The 19,274-nt window shown below is 47.6% G+C and overlaps 5 protein-coding genes across 5 annotated transcripts in view; 1 reads left to right on the top strand and 4 right to left on the bottom strand.

Moving 5' to 3' along the window:
- LAESUDRAFT_425016 (uncharacterized protein) overlaps positions 1 to 1,165 on the bottom strand; it is a 1,690-nt gene extending 525 nt beyond the window's left edge. The window contains exons 1-2 of the mRNA XM_040902406.1: positions 594 to 1,165; positions 7 to 519 (exon numbers count right to left, since the gene is read on the bottom strand). Of these exons, the coding sequence (XP_040768158.1) occupies positions 7 to 519; positions 594 to 997 (917 nt within the window). The 5' untranslated portion in view covers positions 998 to 1,165. The remainder of the gene's footprint in view (positions 1 to 6; positions 520 to 593) is intronic.
- Positions 1,166 to 2,859: 1,694 nt separating this feature from the next.
- On the top strand, positions 2,860 to 4,890 carry LAESUDRAFT_747763 (uncharacterized protein). Its single transcript, XM_040911487.1, has 2 exons — positions 2,860 to 3,750; positions 3,806 to 4,890. Exons 1-2 carry the CDS (start codon positions 2,993 to 2,995, stop codon positions 4,416 to 4,418), a joined length of 1,371 nt encoding a protein of 456 aa, XP_040768157.1. The 5' UTR covers positions 2,860 to 2,992; the 3' UTR covers positions 4,419 to 4,890.
- A 617-nt stretch (positions 4,891 to 5,507) lies between these two features.
- On the bottom strand, positions 5,508 to 6,732 carry LAESUDRAFT_425092 (uncharacterized protein). Its single transcript, XM_040902408.1, has 2 exons — positions 6,561 to 6,732; positions 5,508 to 6,506 (listed from the first exon to the last, which is right to left on the bottom strand). The coding sequence occupies exon 2, from the start codon at positions 6,501 to 6,503 to the stop codon at positions 5,604 to 5,606; it is 900 nt and encodes a 299-aa protein (XP_040768156.1). The 5' UTR covers positions 6,504 to 6,506; positions 6,561 to 6,732; the 3' UTR covers positions 5,508 to 5,603.
- Positions 6,733 to 15,212: 8,480 nt separating this feature from the next.
- On the bottom strand, positions 15,213 to 17,122 carry LAESUDRAFT_721784 (uncharacterized protein). The gene is made up of 3 exons (XM_040908072.1): positions 16,336 to 17,122; positions 15,527 to 16,282; positions 15,213 to 15,473 (listed from the first exon to the last, which is right to left on the bottom strand). The coding sequence occupies exons 1-3, from the start codon at positions 17,081 to 17,083 to the stop codon at positions 15,436 to 15,438; spliced, it is 1,542 nt and encodes a 513-aa protein (XP_040768155.1). The 5' UTR covers positions 17,084 to 17,122; the 3' UTR covers positions 15,213 to 15,435.
- A 329-nt stretch (positions 17,123 to 17,451) lies between these two features.
- Positions 17,452 to 18,997, bottom strand: LAESUDRAFT_694050 (uncharacterized protein). Its single transcript, XM_040906181.1, has 4 exons — positions 18,718 to 18,997; positions 18,598 to 18,661; positions 18,182 to 18,542; positions 17,452 to 18,097 (listed from the first exon to the last, which is right to left on the bottom strand). Exons 1-4 carry the CDS (start codon positions 18,972 to 18,974, stop codon positions 17,832 to 17,834), a joined length of 948 nt encoding a protein of 315 aa, XP_040768154.1. The 5' UTR covers positions 18,975 to 18,997; the 3' UTR covers positions 17,452 to 17,831.
- Positions 18,998 to 19,274: the final 277 nt, after the last annotated feature.

Here is a 19,274-nt window from a genome sequence, read left to right as displayed (position 1 = left end):
GTGGGCTCCGGCGTGCTCGTCGTCGGTATTGCACTTGTCGTCGCGTCCGCGTCGGAGGTGGTCGGCTGCTCCGTAGAGGACGGAGGTGGCTGTGTACTTGACGTTGGCGTGCTCGATGGGCTCTCAGCCTGAGTGCTTGTCGGGCTCGCCGCATCACTGGTCGACGGAAGCGGACTTGCGCTGGTGGTTGGGCTCGCATCTGGCGTAGACGTCTGCTGGGTAGCAGCAGAGGTTGCCTGCGAAGTACCGGCGCTGGCTGTGGTCGCCGCGTTTGCTTGGGTGCTCGCCTGTGAGGCTTGTGCTGCGCCGGCTGTCGTGCTAGTGTCTGCATCATTTCCAGCACCCGACGCGCTAGCCGCTACTTGACGCGGAACGAGCAGCGCGGCGTCTGGCAGCCGAGGGATGCTTGTGTGTGCATCAATGGGGAGCGGAGAGACACCAAGGGAGGCGGCAGCGGACATGGGGAGTTGTGAACAAGAGAGGCCGACCGTGAGTGCGAGCAGCGAGGGCATAAGCCTGCTAATCGCAGCGACATGGACAGCATTCAGCTCAGGCTACAGCGTTTAGACTAAATTAGATAGATAAAGACGTACCTCCGGCCTGGAGGAACACGTCGGACAGGGCTGGCCGCTCGAGACTCGCGTGAGGGAAGCGCAGCGCAGTCGGCTTCTACACGTTCATGTACGCCTGGCGCGCGCGTGGCAGATACGGAGCGGTCACCTTGTTCTAGGAGGCGGGCCGTGGGCGAAGGAGAGGAGGTGCTGAGGACGGCCGCGGGGGGCGGGAGGGCGAAAGGACGAGAAGAGGAGTAGGAGGCTGTAAGATACAATGAGGACGCTGTATGATAGGGCTGGAAGCGAGATAGTCTAGAGCATGAGGATGAAAGTGCGTGAGCGGGAGAGCAGGTACGGGAGACAGACGGAGCGTGTATGAGAGCTGGAGCGAGCGAGGGACGGGTATCTGACGCAGCTGGCGCTCCCTGGGCGGACATGTGCATGTACGGACGAACGGCCTAGGTTGGCTGCTCTGAGGGCGTGGCGACTAGGGCTGTGAGGTAGTGCTGGTTAGGTATTAATGCGGGTGCGATAGGATAGGCCGGCGTCGCGAACGTGGCGTTTGTGGGCATTGGAGGGGGGTCTCCGCCGGGCGTGTCGGGGGCGATGGGGACGGGCTGCGTGCAGTGGAGGGCGTGGAGGAAGGGGGGAATGAGGAGGAGGAGACAGCAGGCGGCGTCGAGGACGGGGGAGGGAGTGATGGGCCAAGTCTTTATTTCATGCGGTATGCATTTTCGCGTCTCGCGGGGGGCCTTATTGGCTGCGGCATCACGGCACGCATCAACTCTCTTCTCTCGATGCTCCCATTTGTCCTCTGTCCCCCGCCCCTGTGGTGGCGCTGCCTAGCCTGAGTGTACGCACCGACGGGCAAATAATCTGGCTGAACCGGGCGAGCGAAGACGCGACGTCATTCCATCCCTCTTCACTACCCGTGGAGCGCTTCACGCCGCCCTTACTAGTGCGCACGCGAAGCTCGACCATTCGTTTGCGCCGTGTCGGCGTGTCTAGTGCACGTCTAGTGTCTCTGAGTGATTAGCGTGTGTCTAGTATGCATCAACATGGCGAATCGCCCAAGAGACCGCCGGCATATACGGCGCGGGTCCGTCTGCTAAATCCTAGCCAGTGCGCTCGGGCCTAGCACTCCACAGCACCAGTGGAACCTCGCCCTCCTACTCGTGCCACCTCCCAGCCTGTCACCTGTTCATCCCTCTCTGTGAATACTTATAGCACACGGCTTGGCACTTCCCGACTTACGTTCAGGCACCGCCATGTACCTTCACTATTGACTGCATCTCTCACGCATGCTGGACATTCTGAATTCAATGCACTGAATGCAGGGCATCAGCCCTTAGCTCGGCATCGTCCCCAATATTCCCAAGGTGTGTCTGTTCGGTCTCCTGGGTGACGAAGGCAACCCTGGATCACTCAGGATTAATATTGGCAAGTCAATTCAGGAGAGACTAGTGTGCGCGCCGACGGAAAATGCCATCGGAACACTTCCCCGTAGCTCACAGGCAAACTGCGTAATCCGCCAGTCACACAAGCAATGGAGAATACGCTGATTTGTCAACGCTGCGAGTCGGTGGTACTTGAATCGTTCGCCAAAACAATGATGCTATATGATGCACTTTCGACGAGTTTCTCTGAGCAACACGACGGGAACGGGAGATATGATAACATCGATGAAGGGTGCGTACGTGCTATCATGCTATCACGTCTTTGGAGGCTGCCGCAGGCGTGAAGTAGCGCGCATGCAACTGCTTTGAATCGCGCCGCCTAGAAGCCTCACCGTCGTTCCCGACTCAGCTCCGAGTATTCCTGGGACTTATGCAGGCTCCAGCGCGCTGTCGAGGCGGAGCTTGAGGATCGCAGCATAAGTAGAAAGAAACGCGGGCACTTTCAAATTTGTGCTGCCAGTTGGCTAGTGCGGGTAGCCTTTCGAGAATTAAGCTTAAGCGCAGCGCACAATGTATATCAAGTTCGTGCAGAGGAGGGCCAATTGTTGTACGCGTCGTCGAGACCCGTGTTGTAACCTTGTCGAACGACTCCTGTACCTCGGAGTTGTAAGAATCATTCCGTTTGTATATGGGAGATTTTTTTCCTCGATGGACTTTCAATATGCGCACTGTCATCCAGATACTAGATGACACCACGTAGTTGCTATCAAGCTGTGCAGCATGTTCTGCGACGCCGCCACACTTGACTCTGGCGTCTAGCAATGGAGGCGCATGTAGTCGTTTGTTTGGTCGTGGCAATCGCCGGGTGGTCGTTGGAAAGTTGACCACGCCGTCGTCTCCGTGGCCGCATCCCATCGACCCACTCATCATTCTGCGTAGCCCCCGCACGCTTCCTTGTTTTCTACTTCTACAACCTTTTTTTACGAGCTCTGAGAGCATCGGACGCGTGAGACACACCGTCATTCATCACGGACCACCACGATGCCTCGAACACGCGGCGTTGTGCGCGACGCGCCCCCGCCCGCCGTCGACAAGTCCCCGGCACGTCCCGCAGCCATGAAGCGTTCCGTCTCGCTTACACTGCCCCCAACGCCCCCGCGCACGGCCACCAAGCGCAAACGTGCACGCTCACGCGTCACCGACTCGGAGTCGGACGAGGAGGATGAGCTTCCGCAGCCCGCGCCGAGGCACGACAGCGACGAGGAGTGCGCGCAAAAGCGTCCTGGCGCGGTGGTCATCGGGAATAAGAAGCGCAAGACGCTTGATGCGATTGCGGAGGAGCTGAGCGAGACGCAGGTCGAGGAGGCATTTTGGATGGGCACATCGACGGACGCCCGAAGAGAGACGAGCAAGAAGGAGGGGAAGGAAGACGACGAGGTAGAGGAGAAGCCGAAGGCTCGATATGAATTGAGGTCTCGTTCCCAATCCCGCTCGCCTTCGTCGTCACCGCCAATCGCGCCTCACCTGCTGCAGCGCCAGCGGACCGGGCTATTCTCTCCGCCACCGTCACGTCGTCAACCGAGGATGCGTGCCAGGAGTCGACAACCGAGTCCTCCAGCAAGGGCGTCGCGGAGCCCTCCCGAGCGGCCGCTGTTTCCTGTGCGAGACTCACCCAACAACCCGTTCTTGTCCGATGAGAGTCCTACCCCTGCTGCTGAGGCTGAGAGTGGACCTGAGAGTCTTCCGGAACCGACTATATCCGACTCACTGCTGGAGAGGCCGACAATTACCTATGTCTTGTGCGTATCCAGCCACTTCTTGTTTTCTTCGTGTCACTTATTTTGACTCGTATAGCCGTGGGACGAAGGTCATACTAGCCAACCCTCACTACAAACCTCCAGGCTCTCACTCGGATTCAGAAGGCGTAGATCCCTCTTCTCTGCCTGTCACGCATCCGGACTTCAGTCCTCCTCCAGCATATGGGCCCAAGCTGCTTTTCCCGGAGGCCCGCCGCGACCTCCTCCGGAGACGAGCGCAGCGGGGCACGCAACCACAACCTAGCGCCCGGCCCACGACCAGGGCTTCATCCCGACGGACGGCGAGCGCCACCCCTGAGCCGAGTACGCCTCAAAGGCGGTCGCGCACCAAGTCGCGATCACCGGTCCCTCCGGCTGTGGCCTCGGATGACGAGGACTCGGAGCTCGTGCTACCCGCGCGTCCGCAGGCGAAGGCAAAAGCAAAGGCGCCACGCGTAGCCGTGGCCGAAGAAGACATCGAGTCCGCGCTGCAGGCGGCGATGGCCAGCCGTCTCGCGCACCACGTGGGTGCGCTAGTGCCGGAGGACACGAAGACGCGCACGAGAGCTCATGGGGCTCCACGGCTTCCGGAGAAGGACAACGACGCGATGCGGCGAGCGATGGGCCCTGTGCGGGTGGCCAGTCGTCCTGCTGCCGAATCATCACGCTGAGTTGGCTGGTCTTCATCGGTATTCTGTTTTTCTTTTGTATGCGCACTGTTTCCGTCTGCTCGCTTTTGCCAGATCCTAATTGTCAAGTGCTTACACATGTCTCATCCATCGTTTCATACTTCTCTTCGCTGTGTACAGACCCGAAGACATGACTGATGTCCACTACTAACCCACCTTCATCTTGTTTGCGACACCCACATCATTACCATCTCCTCGATTTGCGATACCTATCCTGTCCCGCGTCGATATGCCATCTATATCTTGTTGACTGCTCTCACTTGAATACTATGTCTCTGCGTCGGGTTCAGACGTTGCGCAATATAGCTTCTGCATCATGATTTCTTGTTCTCACTCGAGTGGCCGATCTCTCACTTTTTCTTGCTTTTAGAGCAGGCTTTTCGGGCACAGCATGCGGTGCGACAACTGTAGATAACATAGCAGTGTTTTACATGAATGATTGAGCAAAGTGTTTAAAGTTCTAGCAATCGCTTGCAGAGGCTTGAGCAAGTTTAATGAATCTAGAGCGAGAGATGGCTATGTACTTCGAGCAAAGAATGCCAGTGCAGCAAGCAACGAAAGCGAGAAAGGAGCAACCAGAGAACAAAGCATTGAACCCGAGCAGCACAAGGTCCTTAGGAACATCCTTGGTCCGTAGAGTTCCAGATAACGATAGCAATTTCAGCATCTTGCTTGTCCCCCTCTGTTGATGCTGGCAATATCCTGCAATGATCTTCTGTGTTGTCCGTCAGAGGTTGGTCGTCGCAGAAGACGGCGCCACAGCTTGGGAGTTGCAGCAGATCCCAGACTTGAGATGCTAGGCGTTTACGCTACTGGGGCACACATTTCAGAGTCAGACGATTCACATTCTCGCAATACGCAGCATGTTCAAAAAAGCAAGACCGGGTCTATAGTCCAGAAGGTCAAGAATATGCAACAGCCAGGACGTACATACCTCTGCAACCCTTTTCCTCATGTTGACATACCTGAGCCTTGAAGTATCGACGCGCTGAGCAGCAGTGCCGCATATAGTCTGTCGCTTGCCGCTGGCTTGTGGGCTAGGGATAGGAGAATCTGAAGGGGGAGGCGATGGTAGACGCGAGCCTTCCGGTATTCGGCTGCTCGCATAGGCGTCGAGATCCACAGCACCAGGAGGATCTGCGAAAAACGATTCGTCAATGCCCGAGTTCACATATATGCGTATCGCGTGAGACTATATGCAGTGACCAAAAAGACGAAGCCGGAGAAAAACAAATTACGGCCGTGCTTACTAGAAGTGCACGCATTTCCCCTGTCTTCACGTAATGACGGACGCGAGAGAGATTCTGGCGTGTGTGGATGAAATACAGTGACGGTCGGGCCCGCATTTGCTTGCTCGGCAGTGCGACGCGGAGGCGGGCGATAGGTCATGGAAGCCTTCTTGGCTTGCGCAGGCTCAGTCTTGAGTAGCGGGAGCCTGAAACCTTTTGATATGACGATAGGCTGTCGTTGACTGACCGAGCTCGGATTAACGGTCCGCGCTTTCGCTTTCTTGGAAGACTGAATGGTCGACCAAGCCTCATCAGGTGAAGGCGGAAAGGCGCTATATGCGTCTCGTTTATTTTCTACCTTGCCGCCTGTTCGACGAGATGATATGAAAGCAACGCGTAAGTCATCAGGATCAGCAGACAGTTTCCCGCGAGGCATAGCAGGCACATGAGCTCGTGATTGGGGGCTGGAAACTGGAGAAGGAAGGACACCCTTGAACAAGTTCAGCTTTGGTGGAGAACCAGCAGAAGACGTAAGAAGGCTCGAAATATTGAAAGAGCTTTGAGGGAGAGACGGCTCTGCGAGTGCTTTCGCCAACGGAAGAGGCGGAAAATGACTAGATGACGATTTCCCATTTACAGCAAGAGAGTTGAGGAGGCATCCCGTGGCAATGTTTTCAGACAATGAATCGTCAGCCCCTGTACCTATAATGGAGTTCTTTGTCCTTCTGTGAGCCTTTACAGATTGCAACGGCTCTGGAGATCCGGAGCATTGAAATGCACGCCCTTCGGAAGCCATGGATCCCGCCGTGCGCCGTTCCGGTGGGAACACGGGAGACATGCCCTGCATACAGGTAAAGAAGGGTTTATGCAGGGAACATGCGACGACAATACCTGCCCAGAAGTGCCTGCGTGCGCAACTACTCTAAAAGCCCCAACGTCGAGATTTTCACGCTTGGGGGCCTTGATTTGAATTGAGGATTCTTCGGAAGAGACGCGCACGTTAGACTCGACCATATGAGCATGCAGAGGTCGCTGAGGAAGGTGGGCATGGTTGGACGGAGTAGTATGTTCAGATACAGCCGCTGCGAGAGGTAGAGAAGACGAGACTCGCTGCTCTATCTTGGTACATCCTTGATCAAGAGCATGATTCTGCACATCTACAACCGCTTGCACCCTTTCGTTCGATAAGTCGACCGACGTGCGTCTCTTCCGTGTATCAATGCTAGTCAGATCATCGTGACTTATGCTCGAAGGGTATTTGTGTTTGTTGGACATCTGGTGCGGAACGGTCATTCTGCGAGTCGTGGCGTTGATTCTGGCAATTGTCCACGGATTCAGTTGCAGTCCCGCGCTATCGACCCGAACGGATATATCCAGTTCTGCGACAGCATCATCCGATAGACTTTGTTGGTCAACGTGCCGAGAAGTTGCCTGTGAAAGATTATCGTCATCCGAGTCATCCAGGTTTTGATATCGATAGTTGAAAGTCCATCCAGTATCGTCAGACCGCGTTCCAGGAGCCATCTCTGAATGGAAAGCAAGAGCAGACGCCGGCTAAGCGGGTGCACAGCCTGTTTTACTCGTGAGGATATCAAAAAGATCGATGATAATTTCCAGAATTATTTTGATTCTTATCAATGAATTATCACAGGGTGCGCGGCCCTTTTTTTCAAGAGAAAGTCTAAACAATTTTAATGTGATTAAGTATAGGATTTTGCATCGAGGGTTTTTGAGCAAGTTTTGATTGTTCTTCATTGACACCACACAATAAAATTGTACCAAATTGAACAAAACTTGTCATCTAGATTTATGGTTACATTAGTCTCGTTCCCATGATGTTCCAGAGAGGTGCTCAGCTGATGCTATCACTACAAACATGGTACAATAAATTCACATCCAAAAGTCTGAAGAAAATCCTGATTGATCATTTATCTGCAGTTTTATCTATTTTTCCACGGTTTCAATTAATTACCCAAAGATTTTTTACAGACTTTCACATGCGATTTTATTGTATCATGTTTGTTTGTAGTGTATGTTTGGAGATGCCATTTCACATTTCTACTCCTGACGCCTTGAGATTGAAAATCTATATACAAAGTACCCATAGATATATCCAAATCTGAAAGTATGAGTTTTTCTGTGAACCTAACCCTAACCCTAAACAAACTGCCAAATTGGCCCAAGGTCAATGGATGTCAAGGGTATGCTGCTACTGAAAATACATACCTTTCGAGCCACGGCAAGCTCTATCCTTCACCTTTCATTCTAATTTGCAACTCCAGGTCCTTCAACTGCAATATATGATGAGACTTATATCTGCAAATTCTTTTTATCACTGCCTCTTACTGACACTTACTACAACTACATTTGGTAATACCAGTGCTTATACTACCTGCATATCCATATATGGTAATGTATTAGTAAGCAAAACCACTAAATTGAGGTCCAAAAACTTGAAGTTTGGATTTTGGTAAATCTGTTCCAACCATATTGTAGAGCATCTCTTTAGCTATGATTCTATATATATTTCATGAATTTTAGTGCAGATTCTGATAAGCCTTAGCAAATCTGCGAGATGGCTCAAATACTTACCATGAAGTGGCATCTCCAACTATACTCTCTAGAATGTCTGGTGCATTTTGAGCTCAGCATGGAGACTTATGATTTGAGGTGACCAAAATGTCACAGTAGTGTTACAATAACTCATAATTGACATGTAATCATCAATTGTGTACAGCAATGTCCAACAGACTTAACCATAACACTGCACTCAAACATTCATATGATAGTCTTGCAGAGGCTCATGCTGAGGCTGTCAGAGCTTCTGAATATGACTTCCAGACAACATGCTGCAAAATGGTTCAAGAATGTCAGTGACATTGTGTGATCGTCACTGGAGCTGGTGCCGAAGTGTGATATATTTGTCCGAGAAGTTTACAATGCATTGCCTAGTCGAAGAGGACCTTCAGGAAAGCAAAAAAGTATGGCAGGAAGCAAAAAATGCACTTCGGTAAGTGAGGCAGAAGCAAAGAAGTCATTCTGAGATAAGCCCTGAGATGGCTTCCAGAGACAATTCTGAGGAATCTGTTTGCAGGCACTCAATCTAGCCAGAAATATGAAGATATTGTGCTCACACAGTGCACAGAGAGAGACAATCAATTCACCTCTAGCTACCACAATTTTCGGGAAGCGAAAATTTCTAACTAGGAGTCTTTTATACTATCCGAGTAAGTCCGAAGATAAATAAGAAAACAAACAGATAAGATAATTAAAATCAAAAATAAAATCAGAAATAGATTGAAATCTGAAGAATTGAAAGTCGTGCAGGATTGTAGTAGCAGCCTGACTACAGTCCTCACAACATGCCAGCATCATACTCTACAAAGAGCAGCTAGATTTAGCTGAGTGCATGATCCTTGGCCTCAATTCAAGCTTCATCACAGGAACTGGCTGAGAAAAAACATTGCCTTTTGCACTCTCACTCCTTGTCCTATCTGAAAACGAGATCATGGTAGTGGTCTGTTCATTGAAAGCTCTCGAAGAGGATCAGGTCTGTCATTGATAGTAATTGTTAATAGTGCTAATATATGAAGCTGAGTATCAATCTCTGTATCTTAGTGCTAGCTTACTATATGATAACAAGCGTGTGATAATAATTATAACATTTTTATCATCTTTGTTCAAAAAAGAGTGAAAAAAATTTTGAAGCTCTTTATCATAATTTTATATGAAAACTTGTAAAATGGTTGAAGAAGTGATTACTAAAATTTCATCTAACCTTCTTTCAATCTTTTCATCATCTTTGACAACAAAGCTTTTTTAAAAGATATTTGGAATTTTTATTATAAATTGATGGTAAAGATGCTTAAAAGATTTGAACTTTTCTTCAATATCTTTATCATCTTTCATCTCAAATTATTCATTGCTTCACCCAGTGTGAAAGCCACCAGGGACATTGCATCAATTAATGTTCACTGAAATGATGCAATCTGATCTATTGCTCAGGTTATTGACTACATGAAGCAATCAATACTTAGAGGTGAAAGATGATAATGGTAATGAAGAAGAAGTTTCAAATTGATTAGCATTTTTGCTACTAACTTGTGATTAAAATTAAAAATAATTTTCACATTTTTATGAAGGATGATGGAAAAACACATGATGAAATCATAATGTTTTCTATCAATACACAATCTATGAAACAAATTTATAATAAAAAAGGTTAAAAATTATTGTTTATTATCAAACATGATGAACATATTGTGATCATATCACACCCTTGCCATTCTATATTAAGCTAGCACTGAGGTATAGACATTCATACTCAAATTAAAATGTTAGCACTATGATCGTATAAAGCTACAGTGATCCACAAAATCATTGATAAGGTTACTCATTTTAGATTGCACAGTTAATCTATTTTATAGGTAAAACCTTTGTAACATCTTTCTAGTGATATTATGGCATTGACATGAACTACATATTTCTCATAATAATGACATAAAGGGTATATCAAAGACCACTTTTTTTGAAAGTCAAATAAAACAAATTTATTTGAAGCATATCAGTTATCTGAAGCCTTAGTAATAACATGGTACTAGCATACTGCTAAAATTAGGAGCTTATAACATTAGGAGCTTAGTACTATCCTTCTAACCATAGTACTGATGTGGTGTGAGTATTAACCTTCATACCTTAGCACTAGCTTATGATAGGATGACAAGCACTAGGTGAAGCAATCAATAATATGAGGTGAAATATGATAAAGATATTGAAGAGAAAGTTCAAATCTTTAACACTTTTACTATCAATTTATAACAAGAGGATTTAAAATATTTTCAACAGTTTTTCTTATGAAGGATGTCATTCAAAGAAAGTATTGATTATCATTCCAGGAAATGCTTTAGAATTGAATTCAATAATTCAGCCTTTCATGTCACATGAATTATTTTAGAAAAAGGATTGGGAAGGGCTCATTTGTACCTTTCCTAGTCATTGATTTATGCTAAGCTGCCTATGTTAACTTAGAAATGATAGGATGTTGTGCAGAAAAAGTCAAAGAAAATTCTCAATTTTTTCACTCATTTCTCACACTCAATGCAGTAGTTTCTTTGAGATGATAATGAAAAAATTGAATGGCAATTGAATAAAATATCAATAATTGTTTCTTCAATCATTTAATAAACTTTTAGACAAATTTATAATAACAAGTTTCAAAATAGTTTTTCACTCTTTTTATTAAAGATGATAAACATGTTGTGATGATGTCACACTCTTATCATTATATACTAAGCTAGCACTAAGATATGAAGGTTGATACTCAGATTCTAATATTAGCAATATGCTAGTACTATGATAGTACTATATCAATGCTAAGATTTAAATGCAAGTACTAACATTTAGACCTATGTAAGTATTAACCTTCATATCCTAGTAAGATATATCCAGGTCACTTTTGACTAACTCATGTGATCAGAGTCTGTCACACGTGCACTAATCTGATAAAGGAGGAACATTGTAAATCTATCTACTTTCTCCATATCACAATTTCTCAAAATCAGTTTCTATAGGATTTTATATTTGATGTTTTTTGAAATTTCCTTAGAAACAGATTTTTGTTAAATGCAATGTGTGAAAGTAGATACATTTTGATGAATGCACCTTGTTGGGTGACTATTTAGTGCTGTAATTTAAGTCAAATCTAATTGGCCTCCCAATTACCATTATCCCTGGCATGCATCATAGTGCACATAGTTTTCTATGCCAAAATGATCTTGCTGAGTAGACTTCAGTGGCTTAAGCATCTGGATGAATATGCTAGGAAGAAAGCTCAGAGAATTCCAGAATGTGATGATGCAGACAAAGAGAATGTTCAAAGTGAGACTCTCTTATGCACTGCAGCTGAAACTGTTGTCATTCAAATTCAATGGAATGCTGCATAGCAAGTCAACACATGTAGTATTTCCACACAGTTTATGATCTCTATATATTTATTGTGGCCCTTTGCATGGTAGAACAGTTACATATCTGTTCTGCTGAGAGCCTGGGACTTATCATGAGCATCTAACATCAGATAACTCTCTCAAACATGCTATTCACGTAATGGTCATGCTGTGATGAGGTTAGTTGAAGATGACCTGGGTATATCTTACTGGCTTAGTATAGAATGATTATGATGTAACATAGTCACAATATGTTCATCAAGTAACTTGATACTAGCATACTCCTAACATTTGAATCTTAGTATTAATCTTCAGATCTTAGTACTAACATTTAGACCTGAGAACTAATCTCCAGACCTTAGTATTAGCTCAATAATAGCATAGCTCTAGCACGATACTACTTCTTGAGGCCTTAGTATTAGCATAGTACCAGCATAGCACTAATATTTGAACCTTAGTACTAACCTCCAGAGAGACCCTAATACTAGCATAGTACATACTACCTTCTGAGGTCTTAGTACTGGTATAGTACTATCATTTATATTTCTTAACACCAGCTTGAGTTAGAGGGCCAGTAAGATTGTGAAATTTGAAACTGGTCGGAGTACAAACATGTGGCTGAAATGTGGCTGAGATGGCTGATAGTAAGAAACATAATGTACCACCTCTCACACGAGCCCCCCTCAAACTTGCAGAGGTGGATGGAGAGGAGCCTGGGTTTCTCTTGGGCACAATTGTAATGTGATTTTTATAAAAAAGATTTGCACTTGTTTGTCTTCTTTGATCACTTTTTCTTTGGCCTTTTTTACTCCTGTGTTCTACATTATTGCCCCTTTTTCATCTGAGTTCTTCTATAGCTCTTTTATACCTTCATCTTTTGCTTTTACGTTCTAGTGTTGCTCACCATACTATGTGCTATTCTGTATTCTCATGCTGCATATGGTTTGTCCTCCTTCTCATCGCATTCTGACTTGATATCATCTTTGTTCTAAACAGTCTTCTTCATTCAACCATCATTGCTTGTTGGGTATCCACAGTCCATATAGATGTTATCATGATGAGGATTATGAATATGTCTGGTAAATGTACCTTGTACCATCAGTGACATTCTATCGACCTCATCTGCAGCTGTACTGACTCACCCATGTGACCTGTTTCCTTTTTTTGGTCTGACCTCATAATAAACACAATCAGCTCTGGCTCTCTTATTTTTGCCAGTCTCTCTCTCCTCTTCCAACGTCAAGGATTATACTTCATGATGAGGTTCTCAACATTGATATTGAAGTATGCAAATTGAGGATACACTTTAGCTTCCATGACAGCCACCTCGATGCCACACTTACCTTGTCACTGCTTGCACTGCTGCTGGAGACAACAAACATTCGAGGATCAAGCATGCCTTCACCTTACCTTTGACAACTGTCATGTGATACATGCCAATGAGAACTCACACGTCACTTGGTAATTGTCAGATGCACCTTGTAAAATGAACTGCACCGCTGTTGTGACAGGTTCCACCACATTCTGTGGTACCCCACATGAAATCACTCAGCATTGATATGCACTGAAAATCTCTGCACTCAGAAGCCCAACTAAAGGAGCAGTCAAGAACCATGCAACTTGATAACACGTATCTATCAAGCAGAATACTCCAGACAAAACAGCACATGAGGACCTCTGACTCTGAAGAGCCCATGAAAGCAGTAAAATATTATGAAGAGTCATACATGAGGCTCAGAGATGAGCCAGAACCTGCATGCTAGCATTGCTGATTATGAGAACAAAGAAGAAGAGGTGGAGCAGAATAATTTAAGCAAGTTTGAAATGAGAGTGCACTCTAAGCGAGAGAAGCACAGGACAGCAGACTGCCAGACCCTTGAGGGCTCATACCTTTCAGTTCCCTGACTGTAAGCGACAGTGAGGAGGAGGCAGAAAATGTCTTAAAACTGTTTCAGAGGATCAAAAATGTCTTCTGCTACACTGGAAGATGTTTTTCAACACCTATATAATGGCTTGTATACATATGTAGCACAAAAACAATGAAGAGTTCACCCTGCAGTCCTCAAGTTCTGAATTACCCTCACAATAGGGTGGAGTGCCCTATTCAGTTTTATTAGTCTACACTTGATACCAATGCCTCATCAGCTCTCAACACCAGCTAGGGCAGCACTCTCTGTAGTGGCTCACAGCTCGACTCAAGAAGTGCCCAGATAAGTCATGTTACCACATTCTGTACTCACATCACCTTGTTTCCTCTCTCATGCCATCAGTCATGAGCTCTAATAACTCAGATTTCTGTCTTCATCAGACTCCGTAGCTTCAGCAAGCACTCAGACCTCATCTGTAGTGCTGGAGAGCCCAGTATAGACACTCCAGAGATTTAGAGAGTGCCCAGACCTCATCTGTAGTGCTGGGGAGAGCTGTCTATAGTGCCCAGAGATACAAGCTTAGTCAGGCAAAGACCTAGTATGTCACCACTTGGTCCTCACACCCTCTACATACGCTTGTCTGAGTCTCACTTTACCTGCCCAATTCACATGATCCACCCATCTCTCGACTTGTTCAGAGTTGGTCGTATCACCCTAGTCTTAATCACCACTCATCGCTCTGTTTCAAGCATAACACCAAATGACTCACAGCCACCCCTCAAAGCATTATTAGCTGAAGTTTCTGCAACTGCAGCTCAAGGTGAACAGAGATAGACAGCTCTAATCTGCCTTCCTCGAGAGGATAGGAGGTAGCTGGCAGCCAGGATGTGATTGAGCATATCAGTGTTTCTGAAACTTACTGTAATTTACACACTGTTCTGCTGTCCTGCTCCAAATGTCTTTCATACTCTCCTACTCTCATCGTCATATGTTTTTCAATAATATTGTAAAGTAATATTCCTGCTATCATGCACATGTGCCCGCTTCACCATATTTTTTCATGAGACAACTGTCACTTGATACTCAACTCGATATCGCACTGTCGAATATCCATGATACCTCAGAAACACTGCTCTATATGTGCATCTCTAGATGGTGGCATAATAAACTGGCCAGCGGTCATATTATCGGCAGTGAAGAACACATTCTACAGTTTGTGCAGTTGAAGTCAACATGTTACGACAGGTGCAAATTACTGTTTCAGAGAAAGCTAGGTAGTTTTGTATAACAAGGATTTTATACATGTTTTAAACTATGTATTGAATGTGTTCAAAACTCGACCCCCCAAAAAAGGCATATTAAACTCCCATCTGAGTGCTTATCAGAGATGGTTGTGAGCGGACACTTTGACCCGAGATCACTCAAATATGGTATAGAGATTTCAATTCTTGGATGGTGAGACATAAATGAGCCATCAACACTGTGCAGTTGTGGCTTCCGACACTGAGTGTGGCAGCCCCCAAAATATACAGCCAATGCTTAAACTGATGAGGTCGACTCGGATGAGGATGTGAAGGGTGCAGATTGATGATGAATGCACTGGATGCAAATTTTCATGCAGATTTGGCATCCCTCAAACTGTGTGACTTTCTATCTGACAGACCTCTTCTTGCAGAGCCAAGTACAGCCTCGGGATCCAAGATTATCCTTCCTCTCGCTAGCAGTATTCAGCGGGTTGTGCAGGCCTCCGACTGGGAGATGTAATGATACATTATGTAATGATGTTGAAAACTAGTTTAAAACATGCAAAAAACGTCGCCTATGCGGCGCCTACAGTTTCAAACATGTACAAAACCTCCGGGTAGTTTTTCCTGGAACGTTAGTGCAAATGCTCTCATGCTAATCGATTACAATGACCTCCATCGCTGTATGACTTTTCCATACCTCTGAGGGCATCAACCTAACCTTGAGAGAGTTCATTCAAAATTGATGACCACGCTGCATGCTCGAGATAATCAGTCGTGGCGCAGGCTCAAATCCAATCCACTGACCTGGATTTCTATGAGCAGTGCGTAGAGAAGCCCCGGAACTGCCCGATGCATCTGTGCTATCGGAAAGTGTGCGAGCTTTCTTTGCTTCTGCGAGACTCAAGCGGAGCCTTTCCGTCAACTTCTTCACCATGAGCTGTTCAACTTTCTCGTTCGCCTCCTGGGACAATCCTTTTGGCCTGACCCAACCCGGATAGATCTTTCCATGTGTACCCTTGAGCTCCCACAGTACTCCTTTTGGCACGGCTTGACGATACGCCTCAAAAAAGAGGTAACATGGATAACAAGACAGCTGGGAGACGCCAATGTAGGGATGTGGCGGGAGATCAGTGGATGTTGTTGTGTGATATACAAGCAGCGTGCATTCACAGTGAGGGATCTGGCGAGAGAGGTCCACGACTTGCGATGTTTTGGAGTATGACTGGCCTAACTGGGCTAGGAGACGCTCTCGCGAGATGAATGGACAGGTTTCTTGTTCCTCTGGCTTTGATTCCTCCTCTTCCTCATGCGGCGTCTTGGATCCATCTTCACATAGACTTTCAATGAAAGAGCCGATGTCTTCTTCTGAAAATGAAAAAGGACGTGAAAGGGCAGCGTAAGGCTGCACTAGTACCACGTCAAGTTCTGCATGGAACATAACCTTTCTGCGAGAAGATGTCGCAGCACGGCAAAGAGTCTGAATATGGGTGTGGAGAGAGTAGGCCTTCTCCATGAAGCGTCGAAAGTCGAAGGTTTTGGCATTTGATGCCATAGTTCTCTCTGGCAGTGTAGTCAGCGTTAGCTATTACTTAAACAGTCGCCGCGGTACTCACCTTGCTGCCGCTGCTCAAAAATAGCTTGCCAATTTATCATAAGAAGCCCATTCTCCCTTGTCGCTCGTGCCCAGTCACGTCGCTCTTCCGCAAGAACGTCGACTATCTTAGGCGTGGCCTCGGACGCAGGCAAATCGATAAGTTCGTATATTTGTTGCACGCAAGCCAACAGCCTGCGCAAAATGGTTATATCGCTCAATGGAGTGTCTGAGTCGGGTAATCGGGCATCCGATGCTATCGCATCGTTCATGGTAGTAATGAACTCCTGCGCTTCTCGTCGGCGCTTCGCGATGCGAGCTCTCAGCTTGGGGAAACAAGTGGTGTAGATGTAGTCGAATGTTTGCCTCCACAAGTCCATGAGGTCTTCATCCAACACCTCGTCAGGAGTTTTCCGAAGAGCTTCCTCGGAGGTCTGAGGTCCATATCGGCTGATCGCCTGCAACTTTGTCCAGATCAACTTGAGATGGTCCACAACACCCGAATCCACGGCGCCGTTCTGTGCGACGTGGATGGTGATATTGCGGCTACTCGCCGTCCAAGTGACAGCTGATACTTCTTTCTCGCGCCGCGTTACTACAGCAGCAATAGCATCTGCAATCTGTCGCTCGCGTTTCCAGGCGTTGTCTTTCGGTTCTGGGCTGATGCGACGGAGTTCGGAGACAGAAGCTTCATATGCTGACCGGTTAAAGCCAGCATATAAGTGGAGAATACATAGCAACTCTTCAGGCGTCGGAGGCTGAGTAGTCATGGCGGGGCACCCCAACCCCCATGCGACGCTCCAGTTCGTTAGCGCGCGTCTTGATCTGCCTGGACGAGCTAAGCGCCGAACCGCGCTCTCAAACATCCGCGCACGTGACCGCCACCCAGCCATAAAACTTCCCGCCCGCGCGCTTCGTATCCTCACTCATTTCCCGGACTCGCACTATTGTCCCCCTGCGACCGAACATACCATTTTTCTTGCAGGAGTCTACCGCTTGTCCCAGAACGATGCGCCTCAGCTGGAGCGCGCACTCTCCCTCGGGGTCGTCAACGTGTTGACGATGGTGCGCTTTTCCTTACCAGAGGTGTCACATACCATTTGTGCAATCTTTTCACAGCATCATGTCTATCGATTCTGCATCCTCCTATATTGCACACGCTGAGCTATTGGATTATTATGTATCACAGTATCATTTGAGGTCATAATGATAATGCTACTTTCTATTGTGCCAGAGGAATCAAAGCAAAAAGCAAACGTAGAAAATGCAAATTATGAACTACCGAATCCACAAGATCATCGGACCTCCGTAAAGACAGGACAAGGGCGTTCACGACAACATTATCATGCAACGCGTTCGCAATCGTAGGCAACACTGCCGCTCTAAGGGAATCGTGATTATGAACAGATCTAAAATGTATCCTCCACACTCTCCACGACGCCGGTTCCTCGACTCGGCGCGCCCCCAGCTCGTGGCGGGGCCCATGCACGTACATCGCCATCCAACGCAGCTTGGATATCATGCTGTCTCTGGCTTCTTCGCTTTCGGGGCACTGACTTTCGCTGGTATGAAGAGCCACCATATGGCGATGATGATCCTGATGCCGCAGCCAATGCCTAAAGCTGATGCCGAGCCAATAGCGTCGATGAGTGCACGGCCGACGAAACCGCCAACGAATAGGAAGATGATGCCAATAATCTTGTGATCGCGAGAGATGACCCAGTGATTGAGCTGGAACAGCTTCGGGTCCGCCATAAGCTCGCACCACACCGTCGTAAATACGACTACACGTGAGAATGTACAAGTCAGTAATCGCACCAGCATCACACCACCATCAAGGGTGATGCAACGATAAGGCCGGTGCTCACCAGTGGTTGAAAATTGCGTGTTGATGCGCTTGCCCATGATACCCTGCAGCCCGACGCTCGCGCTCATGAAGCCGACGGCGACGAACGTAAGCGCATCTGTCCACGCTGGGTTGAAACGATCCGTCGCCACGCTGATAGATCCGCTCTGCCACACCGCCACCGCTGCTGCCATGGTGAATAACGCCTGGATGAAGGTGCCCAGCATGAGCCATGCGCGTGACTTAGGGCCCATGCGGTCGCCGAGGCGGCCAATGAAGGAGCCGACATTGAATGACAATAACGAGCAGAGGGCTTGTTGGTCGGAGATGTGAAATGAAACGTCCCTCGGTTTCGAGAAAAGGCGGGCGACAGCGAGGGAGAGCTGACAACAGGCAGATGAAGCGGGCTCAGAACGTTACGCAATAGGAGCTACACACCTGCACTGTGTTGCCCGTCTGAAAGGCCGCCCATACAAAGATTGCAGTGAACACGACGGCATCGCTGTACACAGCCAGGTCAATATCGGACTAACATGTGTCGGAAGACATAAGACGCACACGAATCCTGTCATGAAGCAGAAGGCGGCAAGAGGAATACTTGACTTGGCAGGGTCGACATCGGTCATGAGGTAGTCTCTTGTGAGTACGACTGAGGGGGCTATCCACAGCCGTGCAGAGGCGACCACAGTACGGCGCGAGTCGGCGGACGCTGGACGAGGGAGCTGGTCCGCCTTGTCATCTGGAAAGTAGGGATCAGAAGGAATACCTTCTCCCTTAGTCTCAGGGTAACTCGGACCAGGCGTAATGTCAGCCATAGCGAATGACTGTCAGGTGGAGGAGAAAGGTCAAGTCGTAGTAAGAGTCGTGAAAAGAGACTGAGCGGGACGGGCTAGGGAGCTCGGGGTGGAGCAACATGGTGGTACTATTCTTGTACTATGAGGGCGTGATTGCCACCGCGGCGAGCCGTCCGGGACAAACCGGCTTTGTGCATCCATTTCTATTTATTTCCACCCTATCCCCACTTTCAGGCAGTCCCAAGCCATAACATTCATCAGACACAGCCCGCTTGGCTCGACACGACGCCATGACTGTGCCAAGCATTCACCTCAGAGGAA

This window comes from Laetiporus sulphureus (genome assembly GCF_001632365.1).
Source record: "Laetiporus sulphureus 93-53 unplaced genomic scaffold LAESUscaffold_5, whole genome shotgun sequence".
Lineage (NCBI taxonomy): Eukaryota > Fungi > Basidiomycota > Agaricomycetes > Polyporales > Laetiporaceae > Laetiporus > Laetiporus sulphureus.
This window is presented reverse-complemented; position numbering and strand designations above follow the sequence as displayed.